Source organism: Nanorana parkeri, unplaced genomic scaffold, assembly GCF_000935625.1.
Source record: "Nanorana parkeri isolate BGI_ZX_2015 unplaced genomic scaffold, ASM93562v1 scaffold77, whole genome shotgun sequence".
Taxonomy (NCBI): Eukaryota; Metazoa; Chordata; class Amphibia; order Anura; family Dicroglossidae; genus Nanorana; species Nanorana parkeri.
Window position 1 is genome coordinate 1,923,158 of NW_017306345.1, and position 15,238 is coordinate 1,938,395.

The 15,238-nt window shown below is 40.6% G+C and overlaps 1 protein-coding gene across 1 annotated transcript in view; it reads left to right on the forward strand.

The window, feature by feature from the left end:
• Positions 1-15,238, forward strand: part of USP49 (ubiquitin specific peptidase 49) — a 58,859-nt gene that overhangs the window by 32,076 nt on the left and 11,545 nt on the right. Inside the window, exons 3-6 of the mRNA XM_018576781.1 lie at positions 3,542-3,664; positions 5,261-6,593; positions 6,744-6,948; positions 7,487-7,595. Coding sequence (XP_018432283.1) covers positions 5,277-6,593; positions 6,744-6,948; positions 7,487-7,595 — 1,631 coding nt within the window. The 5' untranslated portion in view covers positions 3,542-3,664; positions 5,261-5,276. The remainder of the gene's footprint in view (positions 1-3,541; positions 3,665-5,260; positions 6,594-6,743; positions 6,949-7,486; positions 7,596-15,238) is intronic.

The following is a 15,238-nucleotide window of genomic DNA, read 5'->3' on the forward strand; positions in this document are numbered from 1 at the left end:
CCCCCCCCCTCCCTGTAATTCCCACAACATATTTGCACAGGTCTGAGACAGATTTATCACTGAAAAAGAGACAGATTTTCACTGTTGCTGTGCAACAGACCTGATAAATGTCCCCCATTGTTTACAGAATTAATTTGAAATTAAAATGGAATACTTAGTCGTGCAAAAAAGTAAGTACAGTCCCAGAAAATTGTTGACTTTTTTTAACAAGCAAACATCCTTCTCTTCATTTTCAGACAGTGCCTACAGATAACAGTGATATACTTGAATAAAAACACAATGAAAATGTGCCCTTTCAATAAACTATTCAACAAAAAATTTCAGATGTAATTGTGTACTGTGGAAAAGGTAAGTACACTCTGAGGGGTCTATTTAATAAACAATTTGCAGAGCCATCCACCCTGCAAATCTCCGTGTATGCTCGTTCTGTGCAAATAGAGGTGACCGTTAAGGCCCCTGGATGGGGCTTAGGAGTTGAGGAAATAAATGTTTTTCCTGTGCTCTTTGGCTCCATCGAGTGACCATAATGTGGTATTACATTACATTCAACCTAAAAAGAAAATGGTATTTTTGATCAAGATTGAATGCAAAATTGCTCCAGTTTCAGAATATTTGTGGGTGTCTTTTGAACTGCCTGTTTTAAACACCCCCCTAATGATAAAATTTCAATGGGAATCTTAATGGGATTCAAATTTCGGCTTTGACTAGGCTAATTCATGTCTCTCCACCTCGTAATTTTGAGCCATTCCTTTACATGTGCTGGTGTGCTCCACATCATTACTAAGTTGAAACATCCATTTTCGGTTTAACTTACGGAGAGGTTGATACGATACAGAATTCATAGCTGACTCAATTGCTGCAAGTTGCCCAGGCACTGAATCAGCAAAGCAGCCCCAAACCATAACATTTCCACCATTGTGCTTCACAGTTTGTATAAGGTGCTTCTAAAATACTGTTTTTAGTTTGTGCCAAACATTTCTACTGTTACTGTGGCCAAACAACTGTTTCTTTGATTCAACCGCCCACATGGCATTGTTTCAAAAGGCCTGGTCTTGCCTAGTATGTTCAGTGGCAAACTAGCTATGCTCCAATGTTTTTTTTTTGAACAGCAAAGGCTTTCTCCCTGCACACCTGCCGTGCAGCTCGAATAGGTGCAATCTCTTTCTGATTTTGTAAATGCACAAGTTACTTGCAGAGCTCGCAATTCTGTTTTGGGGTTTTTGGAGACTTTGGCATCAAATGGTCACCTCTTGGGCTAAATGTGCTGGCCAGTCCTGAACAAATTAGTGGACGTTTGAAATCAATGCCACTTGTAGATTATTTCCTTCTAGTCCAATAATTGGTTTCCGCTAATTTGGTGATCTTTTTAAGTCCTTTTGCCATACTCGTAGGCATCCACAACCTTCTTTCTGAGGGCCTTAGATAGTTCTTTTGAACTTGGCACAATGACACCATGCGTGCCCATATCAAAGGAGACACCAGACCTTCGATAGCTAAGTTTTTAATAAGAACGGTTACACCTGCATACTCCCTAACTCAGTCACTAATAGTGAACACCTGCATTATGTCTGCATTATGAGAATAAATACACCATGTCACCTTTTGTCATTTGTTCAAATATATCACCTTTATTTGAAAACACTGTTTGAATGAGAATCTTATGTTTGCCTGTTCTGATTTTGAAAAATTAAAACATTTTCCATGGGGTGTACTTCTTTTTTTTTCCCCACATGATTGTGTATGTAAACTGTCAAAGGTTAATTCTGCTCAGCCAGTCTTGTAATCTTAGGGTAAGTCTTCATGAGCAGGTCCAGGCAGCAGACAGGACCTTGCTTTTCTCCACTACAGTTGAGCAATACAGCTTGTTTATAGCCCCCCTACCCCAAGCTTGTTGATTGAATAATGAAGCATCATCGCCACACTGATGATGTCATCACTTTGCTTTGCCTTCTCCTTTAGGGCAGGTTCACATAATTTTCCGGACCAGATCTGGAACATAGTGCATTGCGTTTTTACTGCGATTTTGCCACATTTGGAATTTTTTTTTTTTAAGCTTAAGGGCCCTTTCAAACCGCATCCAGATCATCTCTAGACCAGACCAAATTGTTTCAGGACCCAAAATGCATCCTAATGCATCCCTATGCTATTTCTGGCCTCCGTTCATACCAGCGCGGTCCGTTCCAGACCAGAAAAATATTGCATGTCTCATTTTGTTTGGTCTGGAATGCACTGGAACTGCGGGCAGGTTCTCACCATTTTCCAGACCAGATCTGGATTGGAAAATGGTGTGAACATGCCCTAAAATGGTCTTACAGGTGCGTTCCTGTGCATTCCTCACCAGACAAAATAAGGCAAGCAGTATTTTTCTGGTCTGGAACAGTCTGCGCTGGTGCTAACAGAGGCCAGAAATAGCATAAGGATACATTAGGCTGCATTTTGGGTCTGGAAACAATCTGGTCTGGAGATGTTCTGGACATGGTGTGAAATGGGCCCTTAAGCTCCCGCTACACATTACAATATGATTATCTACCATCAACATAGGCCCTTGAATGGTAACAGACTGAAAGGATTAAATAGTTGGGTCCTTACATTATATTGTACATTTAGACTGTAATGTACATGGACAGTTTTAGATCAACCAACAACTTGCAGTACAAGTTCTTTTTCGGGTGGATGCAAATGGAATTAATTGTTTTGGTTTTGTCTTACTAGTTTTGGTAAATGTAAAGACACTTGTAGAGAGAATATACAACCAGATTGTAACATCTATGACCAATTTTAGATTAACGACAGTTTGCACTGCCATTGAGATAGATTTGCTACCTGTCCTTCTCCCAATCCGGGTGCTGCTGTGCAGTGGATTGTAGGAAGCCAATACAAATTCAGATATTCATACTTGCAGTGGCTAAAAATTGAAGAAAAGTTTTTGTTTTATATTAATGGCTTTTTATGGTATTCTTTTATATCCGTTTTTAATTTCTGCTTTGAATTATGATCTGTGTTATTATTCATTCAAAATAAACACCAATATTTGGGTTTTGCGTAAAGCTCATCTCTGGGAACTAGGCTTTCTGGCATACCATTGTCCTTCTTCTCTCCATTTATAGTTGCTATGCATATTTATTTTCTATTTCTGAGCTGCAGTCCGTTAAAAAAATCCTATATTAGTGTTTGATAATATGCTGAGAGGAGGATGTGTGATTTCACAGAGAACTATATGGGGGCATTGAAGAGACCAGTCACTGTGCTGCACATCGAGCTAGGGCAGGTGTCTGGTCCCGCTGAGAGGAAGTGCTGCACAAAGAGGGTCTAAATCTAAAGCATTTTTTTTTAGAGAGGAATGCACAGCAGCGCTGAATAAAATCTTTACACGGAGGACAAAGGTAAACAATTGGCAACACGCCAGTTAAAAGCCATTTTTGCCTGAAGATGAACTTAAAGCATGTCACGTTTACATATTTTACAATTTTTTTATTAGTACTTTTTTCCCCATTTCTTCTACCACTAATGTGGTGTCAATTCCTTTTGTGATTTACTAAAGGTGCTCTCATTTACATGGGACTGTAGGCAGTTCTGGGCATGTACTGTGATTATCTGACATGGGGAGAAACCAGATTCCACTTTCATCATCTGTGCGAGGAATTTCTCATGAATCTGTTAACAGGTAACTAAACTCTATATTGGGCTCCTGTAATATGGTATTGTTTCTAAATATTTTACCAGGTTTTATATGGGCACATGACATTACCCTACAATATCATATATTATTGGGCACACCAAAAAAATAGAGAGAAGCCTAAATCACCAATAAAGCTAAAACAAAGGTTAATGTGAATATTCCATTAAAAAAAAAAATTCTACAAAATAATTGTAAATTTTTATGTTCTTCAGTTTTTAGACATTAATGAGGCAATTGATGGGATTCTTGATTGGTAATACTCCGCAAGACATAAACATTGTGTATAGAATAGGGCTACAACCATCTAATCGATTATTCGATTATGAAAATAGTTGTCTACTATTCTCATTATCGATTAGTTGGTTGGATCCCCTAGCTCTCTCCTCCATGCAAGCAGTGGGCGGGTGCAATAGCCAGCCTGCTATTGCAATTTAAAATGGCCAATAGCAGCCTGGCTATTGCATCAGCCAAATACATGCTGTATTTACATTGAGCTGCCGTCTGTGGAATCTTCTCACTGGCAGCTGTCATTCCCTGGGAGAAGCTATTCATGCGCCATGTGCTTACAATATAATTATTAAAAAAGAAAATGATAATAGGTGGGAAAAAAGTCATTTTCTGTTTCGGCCCGACAAATTCTGCTGCGTTGCAGTGCCATTCATTTAAGTGGCACCCCAAATGCGCCTCCCACAGACTAAATCGGTTAAAAACAACACCATCCTTGATTTAAAATGAAATACACAAATGGAGTGTTACAAACAAAATTTACATCAGAATAAAACTGCATGCACATTTTTTTGCTCTAGCATTACAGTACCTTGCGTTCCAGTGCTACATATCATGGATGCTCCCTACATATCATGGATCTAGGATATTCTATGTTAACCTGATGTTTATCCAGTATTCTGTTTTACATATAACTGGTCACTTTGGTCTTTTTGTGCACACAAAAATTGTGCATAATCTTTACAAACGGGTATGTATATGCTTAAAGGAGAACTATGGGGTTAGGGCTTTTCCCTATAGTTCTCCTTTGGGTAACGGGAGGACACAAACTAACGCCCTCCCGTCACCCTAAGCTCAGTATACCGCGAGCTACAGCTCGCGTTATACTGAAACGCCGCCGCTGAAGCGGATTCCGACAATTATGTCTGGATCCGCCCAGCTGCTCTAGTGACAGCTGGCTCTGCCTATCTAGAGGCAGAGCCAGCTGTACCTGCCCCTTCCCCCGTCCCTGCCGCCAGTCAGCGCTGCAGGATCGGAGGGGGGAATCCAGCCCCTCCCCTGTCACGGCAGAGAGCTGTGACAGGATCGAGAAGTGAGCGAACGCCGGTATGTGTTCGCTCACTTCCCGATCTACTGAGCCGACTTGTGACAGTCTAATTGTCACAGGTCCGCTAGAACTATGAGGTAAGTGAAAAGCACTCACCTCATAGTTCTCCTTTTTAATCTTGGTAGGAGTGGTTGGCGTGTTTTCAAATTTCTGACAGTTTTTAAATGGAATAACCTGTAGGATCAAAATTAATATTTTACAAACTACTGTGTGATTCTTACTGCCTTTTTTTATATGTTTCTCTGTAGGATCTTGCTGTGAGACATGGATCGATGTAAACACGTGGGACGCTTACGCTTATCCCAGGACCACTCAATATTAAATCCACAGAAATGGCGCTGTGTAGACTGTGATACAAGAGAGTCCATATGGGCCTGTCTCAAGTGTTCCCATGTGGCCTGTGGACGCTACATTGAAGAGCATGCATTGCGCCATTTCCAAGAGAGCAGACATCCTTTGGTTATGGAGGTGCATGAGCTTTATGTCTTCTGCTATTTGTGCCAGGATTATGTATTAAATGATAACCCAGAGGGTGACCTAAAGCTACTGAGAAGTGCGCTGTGTGCTGTGCGGAGTCAAAAGCAGGAAACATCTGGCCGCAGAAGTTTGCGTTCACAAACCACAGCTTTTGAGGGGGCTGGTGGCCTTAAGTCACAAGGGCAACCAATGATGTTCACTGCATTGCGATATCGACGCCATACACTGCTAGCAAAAGCACTCAGGCATTGGTTTGAAAAGAGTTCACGGGGCCAACTTAAATTGGAGGAAAAGAGACAGAAAGCTGAACTGGAGAGAAAGAAAGAAGAAGCTAGGTTAAAGCGTCAAGAAGTGAAACGACGTCTTCTTGAAGAGCTAGCAAACACCCCTCCAAGGAAAAGTGCCCGTCTGTTGTCGTATACACACAGGGACAGCCTTATTCCCCGCAAATTCAGGGACATGACAACCAGCAGCCCAGCTTCAAGAAAAGAGGCTCAAAGGCGCTTTAATCAGCTATACTCTATACGGCCCAATGTGACCCCGGGAGTTACAGGACTTCGCAACCTTGGAAACACCTGCTATATGAACTCCATACTACAAGTACTGAGTCACCTGCAGAAGTTTAGGGAATGCTTCCTTACATTGGACCCCAGTGAGAAAGAGGAACTTCTGGGAAAAGGCACCAATGGCAAGCACAGCATGGGTGATAGTGGGTCACAGTGCCTATCTGGGGGCCTAAAGTTGAACGGGGAGTCATCACTTAAGAAGAACTTGGAGCTAATTCAAGCCAAGGAACCCAGCACCAAGCAGCTTTCCCTTTGTCATGAACTGCACACCCTCTTTCGAGTTATGTGGTCAGGGAAATGGGCGCTGGTTTCGCCCTTTGCCATGCTGCACTCTGTGTGGAACCTAATTCCAGCCTTTAGGGGATATGACCAGCAGGATGCCCAGGAGTTCTTGTGTGAGCTTCTTGATAAGATACAACAGGAACTGGAATCTGAGGGCAGCAAACACAGAATACTTATCCCCATTTCCCAGAGAAAGCTCACCAAACAGGTGTTAAAGGTAGTTAACACAATATTCCATGGACAACTGCTCAGTCAGGTGAGAAAACATTTCTTTGTAACTGTTGTTTATATAAACCCCCAACTGTGCACTTTATTTTATTCACAGGCCCTGTTTTTTTTTTTTCTTTCCAGAATAGTCCATCATAACTACATGAGTGTTCCATATGTCATCATTTTTTTTTCACAGGTTACATGTTTGACATGCAGTTATAAGTCTGACACAGTGGAACCTTTCTGGGATTTGTCACTGGAATTCCCTGAGCGTTATCACTGCCTAGAAAAGGGGATTGCTCCAGTCACTACTACTGAGTGCACTGTTACCGAAATGTTATCCAAGTTTACAGAAACCGAGGCCTTGGAAGGAAGAATTTATGCGTGTGACCAGTGTAATAGTGAGTGGTATTAACTTGTCAAAGCTTCAGTGGAAAAGTTATCCTGGTCTCTCTAATTGGCAGAATGTGAAATATTAATACCCGAGGACCCTGTACACAAGGAAGCAGTACTGTCCAGCTACTATGAACTTCTTATTTTTGTGAATGCCGAGACAGAGTAACAGAGAAGGAATATTGAAAAAGTCACACACACTCCAAGGTCAAATGTGCTGAATGTCCTTTTGATTAAGACGTAAGGCAAACAGTGCAATAAGCAACATTTCGAAACCAAACATGGTCCCTTCGTCAGGCAAACAGTGATTTACAGCCCAAAGTAAGATTCATAAATGGGTAATAGGCAGTGCCAATCCAAATTTGATTGCCATTATTACAAAATTGGATTACAAAAGTGGTTTAAAATGACAGAGTAACCTAGTATAAGTGAGTCTCACTATTTTGTTAGTTAGAAAACAATATCGCTATACCCAGAACCAAGGAAAATTATTGCTTGCGTAGTTTGCACATCTTTAGCTGAAGAGCTAACAAGAATTTCTTTCAGGTCGGAGACGAAAGTCATCCCCAAAGCCCCTTGTGCTTAGCGAGGCCAAGAAGCAGCTTATGATATTCAGACTACCTCAGGTTCTGCGGCTGCATCTTAAGCGCTTCAGGTAAGAATATTGATTACAAGAAAAACAGAACCCTCTGTCTTTTTCACTAATATTGGACTGTTGTTTAAGTCAGTACATGCAGTGCGATGTAGAAAGTGGTTAACTGATAAAAACACGGTTTGACCTGGTATAGCTAATTCAGAGGGCCACAGGTATGCATTGGTACCACACTCTGCGTGGAGAGCCGCGGTCTGGCCCACTCTTTAAAACATTATGTAGGGAATTTATCAAAACTGGAGCAGACAAAATCTGGAGCAGATTTGCACTGTAACCAATTAGCTTCTCTGTTTTCATTTTCAAATCTTACCTGAGCAAACTGAAGAGATGCTGATTAGTTGCCAATGGCAGCTGCTCTAGATTCTGTCTGCTCCAGTTTTGATAAATCCCACCCCTATGTATCTTACTATTGGTCAGCGAGGCCACACATTACTTTTAGAGACCCACAGGTTGGTATAGTTAAGGATGGGACAATGCTGTTGGCAGTTACCTCATTGGCTGCACATTGGAATCAAGTGGTTAAATCTCTCAGTAGAAAGAGGTTAAATTCGCCTGTGTAACCGAACTTCAAATTTTCTAGTGTAAAGGAAAGGAAGCAAGGGAGTACACCTGATACTCTCTCTGAACAACAACCAAGGGACACAGCAGTGCAAATATATGAAAGGAAAGAGCAACAGAGTATATAATAGAAGGTTGTCTGTTCTGAAAGGTGTGAAGGCGCAAGCACTAGTTCTCTCATGGAGAACAGTATAACTTTTTTTGCATCCTGTCTTTTATTTCTGATAGCTTGAAATAGGTGATTACCTGCTGGGAATGTTACAGGTGCTTTGTTTGAAGTAATTAAAGCTTGGATTTTCTGAGGACAGTTCAACTCTAACTGTCATTCACACAGTTATGGCTAGTTATAGACATAAACATAAACATTTAGACATATATAACATTATCAAAGACTCTTTCCAAAATTATTCATTCTCTGAAAGTAAAGCTCTTTTAGAATTCAGATATTTATGAATTTAGATTTCTTACAATATTGATGCAATTGCTTGTCACAGCACATATCAACCACGTTGGCTCTCACGACTGTTGATCCTGCATGGGCTAGAAACATTTATACATCAGTTTACTCCGTTTGACTCATCAGTAATGTACGGTATTCCAGTTACTGCACCTTACTCTAGGGTTCTTTTCACTCTGTGGATAATTGTAAAATTAAAAATACACTCAAACTTTAAGTGTATTTCCACTTTTGCAGCCAAATTGTGATAACACCTACTTTAGTTTGTTGCATGTTCCCATTCACAAAGCATAACTTTGAGAAAAAAAATGAAAATTGGTGCTTACCGTTTTTTAACTTTCTGAAAACAGTTGAGGTTTCTCAATGTGACTGCAAAAGTGGAAATTCACTATACCTGCAAGCATTTGAAAAACAAAAAAACACCAAAACGTATTATAGGGGATGTACATAATACGCCTTTTGTTAACAATTACACTTATTTTCAACCTATTATATGTATGAGGATTCTTAATAATTGCAGCTTAATAGAGGTTACATGGGTGTCATGATTGTGTTTTTTTATATCTTTTTTGTGTCTCCTTTTGGTTTTTATGTTATCAATTTTTTATTTATTTTCAACTTGTTTTTAACCGTTCCTACAGTTTTAAGGGGTACACATCTTCACCCACTCAGAATGGTAAACGTTATCCTCCCCACCCATGCTGCTCTGTTTCCTCAAGGGTGGCAGTCCCAACAATAGATACGACCATACTCCCATGAATGTAAACTGTTGCAACATATGTCCACTACCTTTTTTTTTTTTTATATATATTTTACATTACTTTGAATGTAACATACACAGTGTTTGCTCAAATCACCCATATATCTATGATCTATTTGGAAACATAAAATAAAAGATATAAAATCATGGGTGACATACCAGAATACTGGTCTTTAAATGGAGCATTGAAGGGACTAAACAGTCTGCCATCTCCTCATCCAATTGCCAGTGCCCAGCTTTTGAACGTGCACTGAAAAGGATTTCAGCTTTCTTTTTTCTTTGTTTGCAAAGAATGTATTTGTGTAGTTCTAAAACAGCTGCATGGGCATGATATAGATCTCCATGGCTGTACACAAGGGGAATAGTTGTGATCTGCTACATTCAGCTTGTGAAAAGGTTAAAGTAAAAACAATCTGTTGATGATGTCTTCTGGTTCATAGATAGATAGATAGAGGTGTGTGTCTAAGTTCTGTTTGGAAAAAATGTCATATCAGATTTTCAAACATTCCCCCCTCTCAACCCTCATAACCCTCCTATATTAAAATGTATTGTAACTATACTGTTTCCCGTTATTTTGTAAAGCTCTGCAAAAGATGTTGATGTTAAATAAATCCTGTAAGACAATGTTAATGTTGGTTTTCTTCAAGTGATCAGACTTTTATTTAGGCACAGAATAGTTTTTCATCACATGCCTTTCAAGATATATTTAAAAAAGTAAACCAAACTAGTGAATTGATTCCTAGAATTATTTTTAAAAGTTAACAGATGGCATCTTAAAGCAGGGAAACATATTATTAAAGGAGAACTATAGGGTCAGGGCTTTTCCCTATAGTTCCAAACTGTCACAGGTCGGCTCAGATTATGAGGCTGAGTGAAAATCACTCGCCTCATAATTCTCCTTTAACCTTTGCACTGAAGCTACCCCCACACTGCAAGGGTTAGGTGCTCATTTGTGCCTAGGGAGGAAAATGTTTAAAAAAATATACTCCCCATGATCCTCTGAGCTTCCTCTTAGACCCCTGGAGCCTCCCTCCGCTGCAGTGGTTTAAGGTCCCGTAAATCATCACGTTCTATACACGGTGTATAGAACATGATGCTGAGGGGCATTCCGTTGCTGGAGGGTAATAGAGAGGCTGAAGAGAGCGCTGTCACAGCTGGGTTGGCTTTGGAAGATCAGGTGAGTGGATGGTCCCACTGTAAGGGTTAATAATAATTTCCCCTGGAGTTCTGCTTTTAAGATGCCATCTGTTAGCTTTCACAAATAATTGCAGGGATCAGTTTGGCCAGTTTCCATCTATGTGCGTTATTTTAGTGCCCTCAACATCCTAAATCACAAAAGCTTACTAAAATTATACAACCCCAATTCCATTAAAAATTTGGATGCTGTGTAAAATCTACATAAAAACAGAATGCAATGATTTGCAAATTGCAAAACATGGCCCTGTCCGCACTTTAAGACGTGTTGCTGCCATCAGTTTTAAAATGTACTTTATTTTTTTCTTAAAATGGTACATTTTCTCAGTTTAAACATTGGATATGTTTTCTATTGTGAATAAAATCTGGGTTTATGAGATTTACAAATCATTGCCTTCTGTTTTTATGTAGATGTTACACAGCGCCCCAACTTTTTTGGAACTGGTGTTGTATTTTTGACAGATTCTTTGTATTCATGTCCTGAACAGCTGTTGTAAGACCTTTTGTTTGTTTCAGGAACATACAGCTATATACGGTAGTATACGAGCAGATTAATCAGTAAACGTAAAGCTACAAGAAAGAGGTGTGGAAAACTGATATGCTACCCATAGGCAGCAGTCTGAGGGCAAAAGTCCTACCTTCTACTGCTTTTATTAGCCCCACTGTATAGTAATCATGTCTTTACTCCGAAACCTCATCTTATTTTATTTATTTGAAAATCTTTAGTGTCGGGCACAATAGAGGGATGGCGGGAAGTGTTATATATTAAGGTGATGACTTTGCCAAGGCTCTTTTTTAAGCTTCAGTTCTTATCAAGTTCTTCTCAGGAGCATACTTAAATCTCATAGTTTTATAGTTAGTCCACCACTGGGACTTTTAAGCTTTCAGAAACATCCCTACTGTCCTTTTTCAGCAGTTTGCTTACTTACTGTTCCCGGTCATCTTCAGCTGGCCTTCCTACAGTGTTCTCTCCAGCTATGTCCCTATCCCCACTTTTGCAAACCACTCATCATGCTGCCATTTATAATCCTATTGTCCCTGCCATGCTCTCTTCTGTAACCTGCTCCGTACTGCCATTCATTAAAACACTATCATTGGTGTCAGTGGTGGAGACCTGATTTTTCTCCTTCAGCTCAGTAATACTGAGGCTCCATTCACATATAGCATTTGCGTTTTCCATGCGGAAGACCACGCGGCAGTGCTAAAATCTGTTATCCGCACGCATTTTGCTCATTTGCGGCTATTATATAGCCACGAACGTGTGGAATCCATCAAAAAATTGCGCTTGGACTATTTTGCTGCCCACGTGGTTTTGGCCGCAAAAGTCTGAACAGTGCACATTAAAGTGCATTGTTTTTTCTGTTTAGTGCGGCTCCGCATGTTCGGCTGGCCGCTCCTCACCGCTCTCACCCTGTGACTGAACAATGAAAAGAGATGTATTGGACAGATTAGCTTATTTCTTTATCACTGTGTTCTCTGCTCCTTTCAGAACTATCAGAATGCTACTTGCACAGAAGCACAACTGGTGAGCTGCTTCTCCATCCCCCAGTCTTGGCTATGCTGTACAGGAACTACAAGAGGCTGATACCAGTGAAAATTCATGTTAAAATGCTTGCATTAAAAATACATTTAACGATGTACTAATGAACACAGAGCTGAATTAATTTGTCTGTTATATCTGCCTGGAATTCCGCTTTTCTCAGACCTAATTCTAAAAGAAAACACCATCTTATTGGATGCAGAAAAATCTTACCCTGTGGAGATAATAGATAAAAAATTGGATCCCCAGCACTTTCTGGTCACATCAGTCCACATATTTTTTGGTAGATTGTGCCTTAGAAAATACCTTTTCTCATGACATCAATGTCTGCATTATAATTGTGTATCCTTTTACAGATGTCCTTGACGCTGCACAAAGTTATTTTCCAGTTCATAGTTCATGTATTTCAATTTAAGCTACCTGTAAAAGTGTCTTTCCACATCGACACAGTTGTATGAAAATGGGACAGAGACCAGAAGAGGCTCCTGTAAAGATGTGCACAACAAAATAATACAGTGCCTGAGAAAATGCCTTTCTGCTGCTTTACTGTAATCCACAGCTACCTTCTGATGAATTATGCGTCATTTTAGTAGTGGGCTACTATTAGACTGGGGGGATTAAGAGGTGCACAGGTGAAAGATATAAACCAAGATGCCACTGGCTGAAGGCTGCCTATTTGTTTTGTGACCAAGAAGGGTCTGTCTGGGTTGTAGTGATAGATGGCAGGTTCTTTTCAGTTGCTTCTTGTGCAGATTAGAGCCATGATTTACCAGCAGTGGCAGGCACTGGCATGCACATTTAAAACCTAGTTTTAGGTAGCAGAAGCAGACTTTGGATGTCTCCTCCAGGCTTCCCCTTATTATGACTGTGTTGTGGAGAAGACAAGGTGGAGCACTCTCCAGTGAAAGAATCGGCATCTCGCTGCATCTGCTTCTGCAGACTCTGGTAGGACATGGCTGGTGGATTCCAGCTGACTTAAATTTACATTTCTAGAAAACCCGTTTGAGGGCTGATCAACTAGGACCACAAAAGTTTGGGGCATATGTTATGGGTGACCTTCCTGTCAGGATGGACTTTCGTGTTTTCTGCACCGTAGTTTACAGTCAAAGGCAATATAATTGTACACATGCCACAGTCCTTGTACCCACAAAATATGCCTTAATTACTGTGCCACAGGTGAGAGTCTCACAGACGCACATACACCTCAAGGCAAAACGATTATTGTTTTTAAAAGAGACACTCTTCCATAATATATGTTTTTCTGCACACAGGCTATACAGCTAGCAAGTTGCCCGAGCCTGTTTTAAAGAAGAATTTCATTAAAATAGCTCAGGACATTGCATTACAATTTTTTTTATATTCCAACATATTCCAAAGCACTGTACAATCATTTAGACAAGACAAGTAAGAAACAATGACAAGCATCATTGACCTAGAGAAACAGTAGGTGAGGAGGACCCTGCCCAAAGAAGCTTACAGTCCAACTACTTAGGAACCAGCAGCTGCTGGGACAATAAACATTTAAGGTGCCCATACACTGCACGATTCTCGTACGAGAATCGTGCAGTGTATGGAAGGCGTGCAACCGTTTCTACTGTACGGTCGCGCGTCTTCTGTCGAACAAGCAGGCTGGAAACCCCACCGGGAATCGTACGATTCTCGGCGAGTTAGTGGCCTGCTTGTTCGACAACTGCGGAACGGGCCGGTGTACGCACACTGCCCGTTTGCAGTCATCGGAAGCCCGTCCCTCATAGCAGTCCTCGCAAGTACGATCGATGATCGCAAGTACGATCTGCCCGTCCAAGATGGGCAGATCGTACGTTTTTTTAAGTACTTTACAACCCTCACGATACAAAAGTCTTGCGAGGGTTGTAAAGTGTATGGCCAACTTAAGATCGCAGCGGTCAGGAGAACGTAATGTATAGCATAGCATATAGTGTGCAGCAGTCAGTTAATTCTTTTTTTTTTTGCAGCATAAAGCAAAGCGTGCAGCAGTCAGGAACATACCTGGGAACTTTTAGAACTACATGAACATGAGATTTTGGTGGGAGCAGCATACACATCTTAATTGCAATGAACTTGAGGGGGGTTATAGTGCCACATGTAGAGCACCACAGTAATTTGTACGTTAAAGTAGAACTATGGGGTCAGGGCTTTTCCCCATAGTTCTCCTTAGGGTAACGGGAGGACACAAACTAGCATCCTCCCGTCAACCTAAGCTCAGTATACCGCGAGCTACAGCTCGCGGTATACTGAGGCGCTGAAGCGGATCCCGGCAATTATGCCTGGATCCGCCCAGCTGCGTGAGTGACAGCTGGCTCTGCTCCAGCCCCTGTCACGGCAGAGAGCTGTGACAGGATCGAGAAGTGAGCGAACGCCGGTATATGTTCGCTCACTTCTCGATCTACTGAGCCGACCTGTGACAGTCTCATTGTCACAGGTCGGCTAGAACTATGAGGTGATTTAAAAGCACTCACCTCATAGTTCTCCTTTAACTCCACGGTGAATGACTCCAAGTTATTTAACCCCTTCATGACTGAGCTAGTTTTCAGGTTCTGTTCATAAATGACTGACACATTTTTTTACATTTTTGCTGTGTGATTCTTCCACAGCAGTAATATACTTTCTTACTAAATGTACCCACACATATTATATATAGTTTTATAGAGGACAGATGGGGCTTTATAATTATATCACATATGTGTACCTAACCCCTCACTTAGTTTGAATAAAATAAAATAAATGTGGAAAAAAAACTAACACTTTTTTCACAAGTTTTGATTATTATTTTTTTTAGATTAATTATAGTATAAAAAGTATATTTATATATAATGTATATTTTCCTAATTTTGTTTTACACTTTATTTTTAGTAGGAGTGACACTTAGAGTAATAATGATTCAATTACCATAGTATGGTTGTCTAAACAAACAGTGCTACCTTGACAATGCATACCGAAAAAAACTTGCAATCCTGAAAAGACGTACAAACATGTACATGGGGTACAAAAGTTTAGTCATGACAATACACTGGCAACAAACAGGCAAGTGCAGCTAGGCCTGATAAATAAATGCAGGCACAGTAACAGAAGGTGTTCGTGGGAGTAGGAATTCCTTTGCATTAGTGAAACTTGACTGA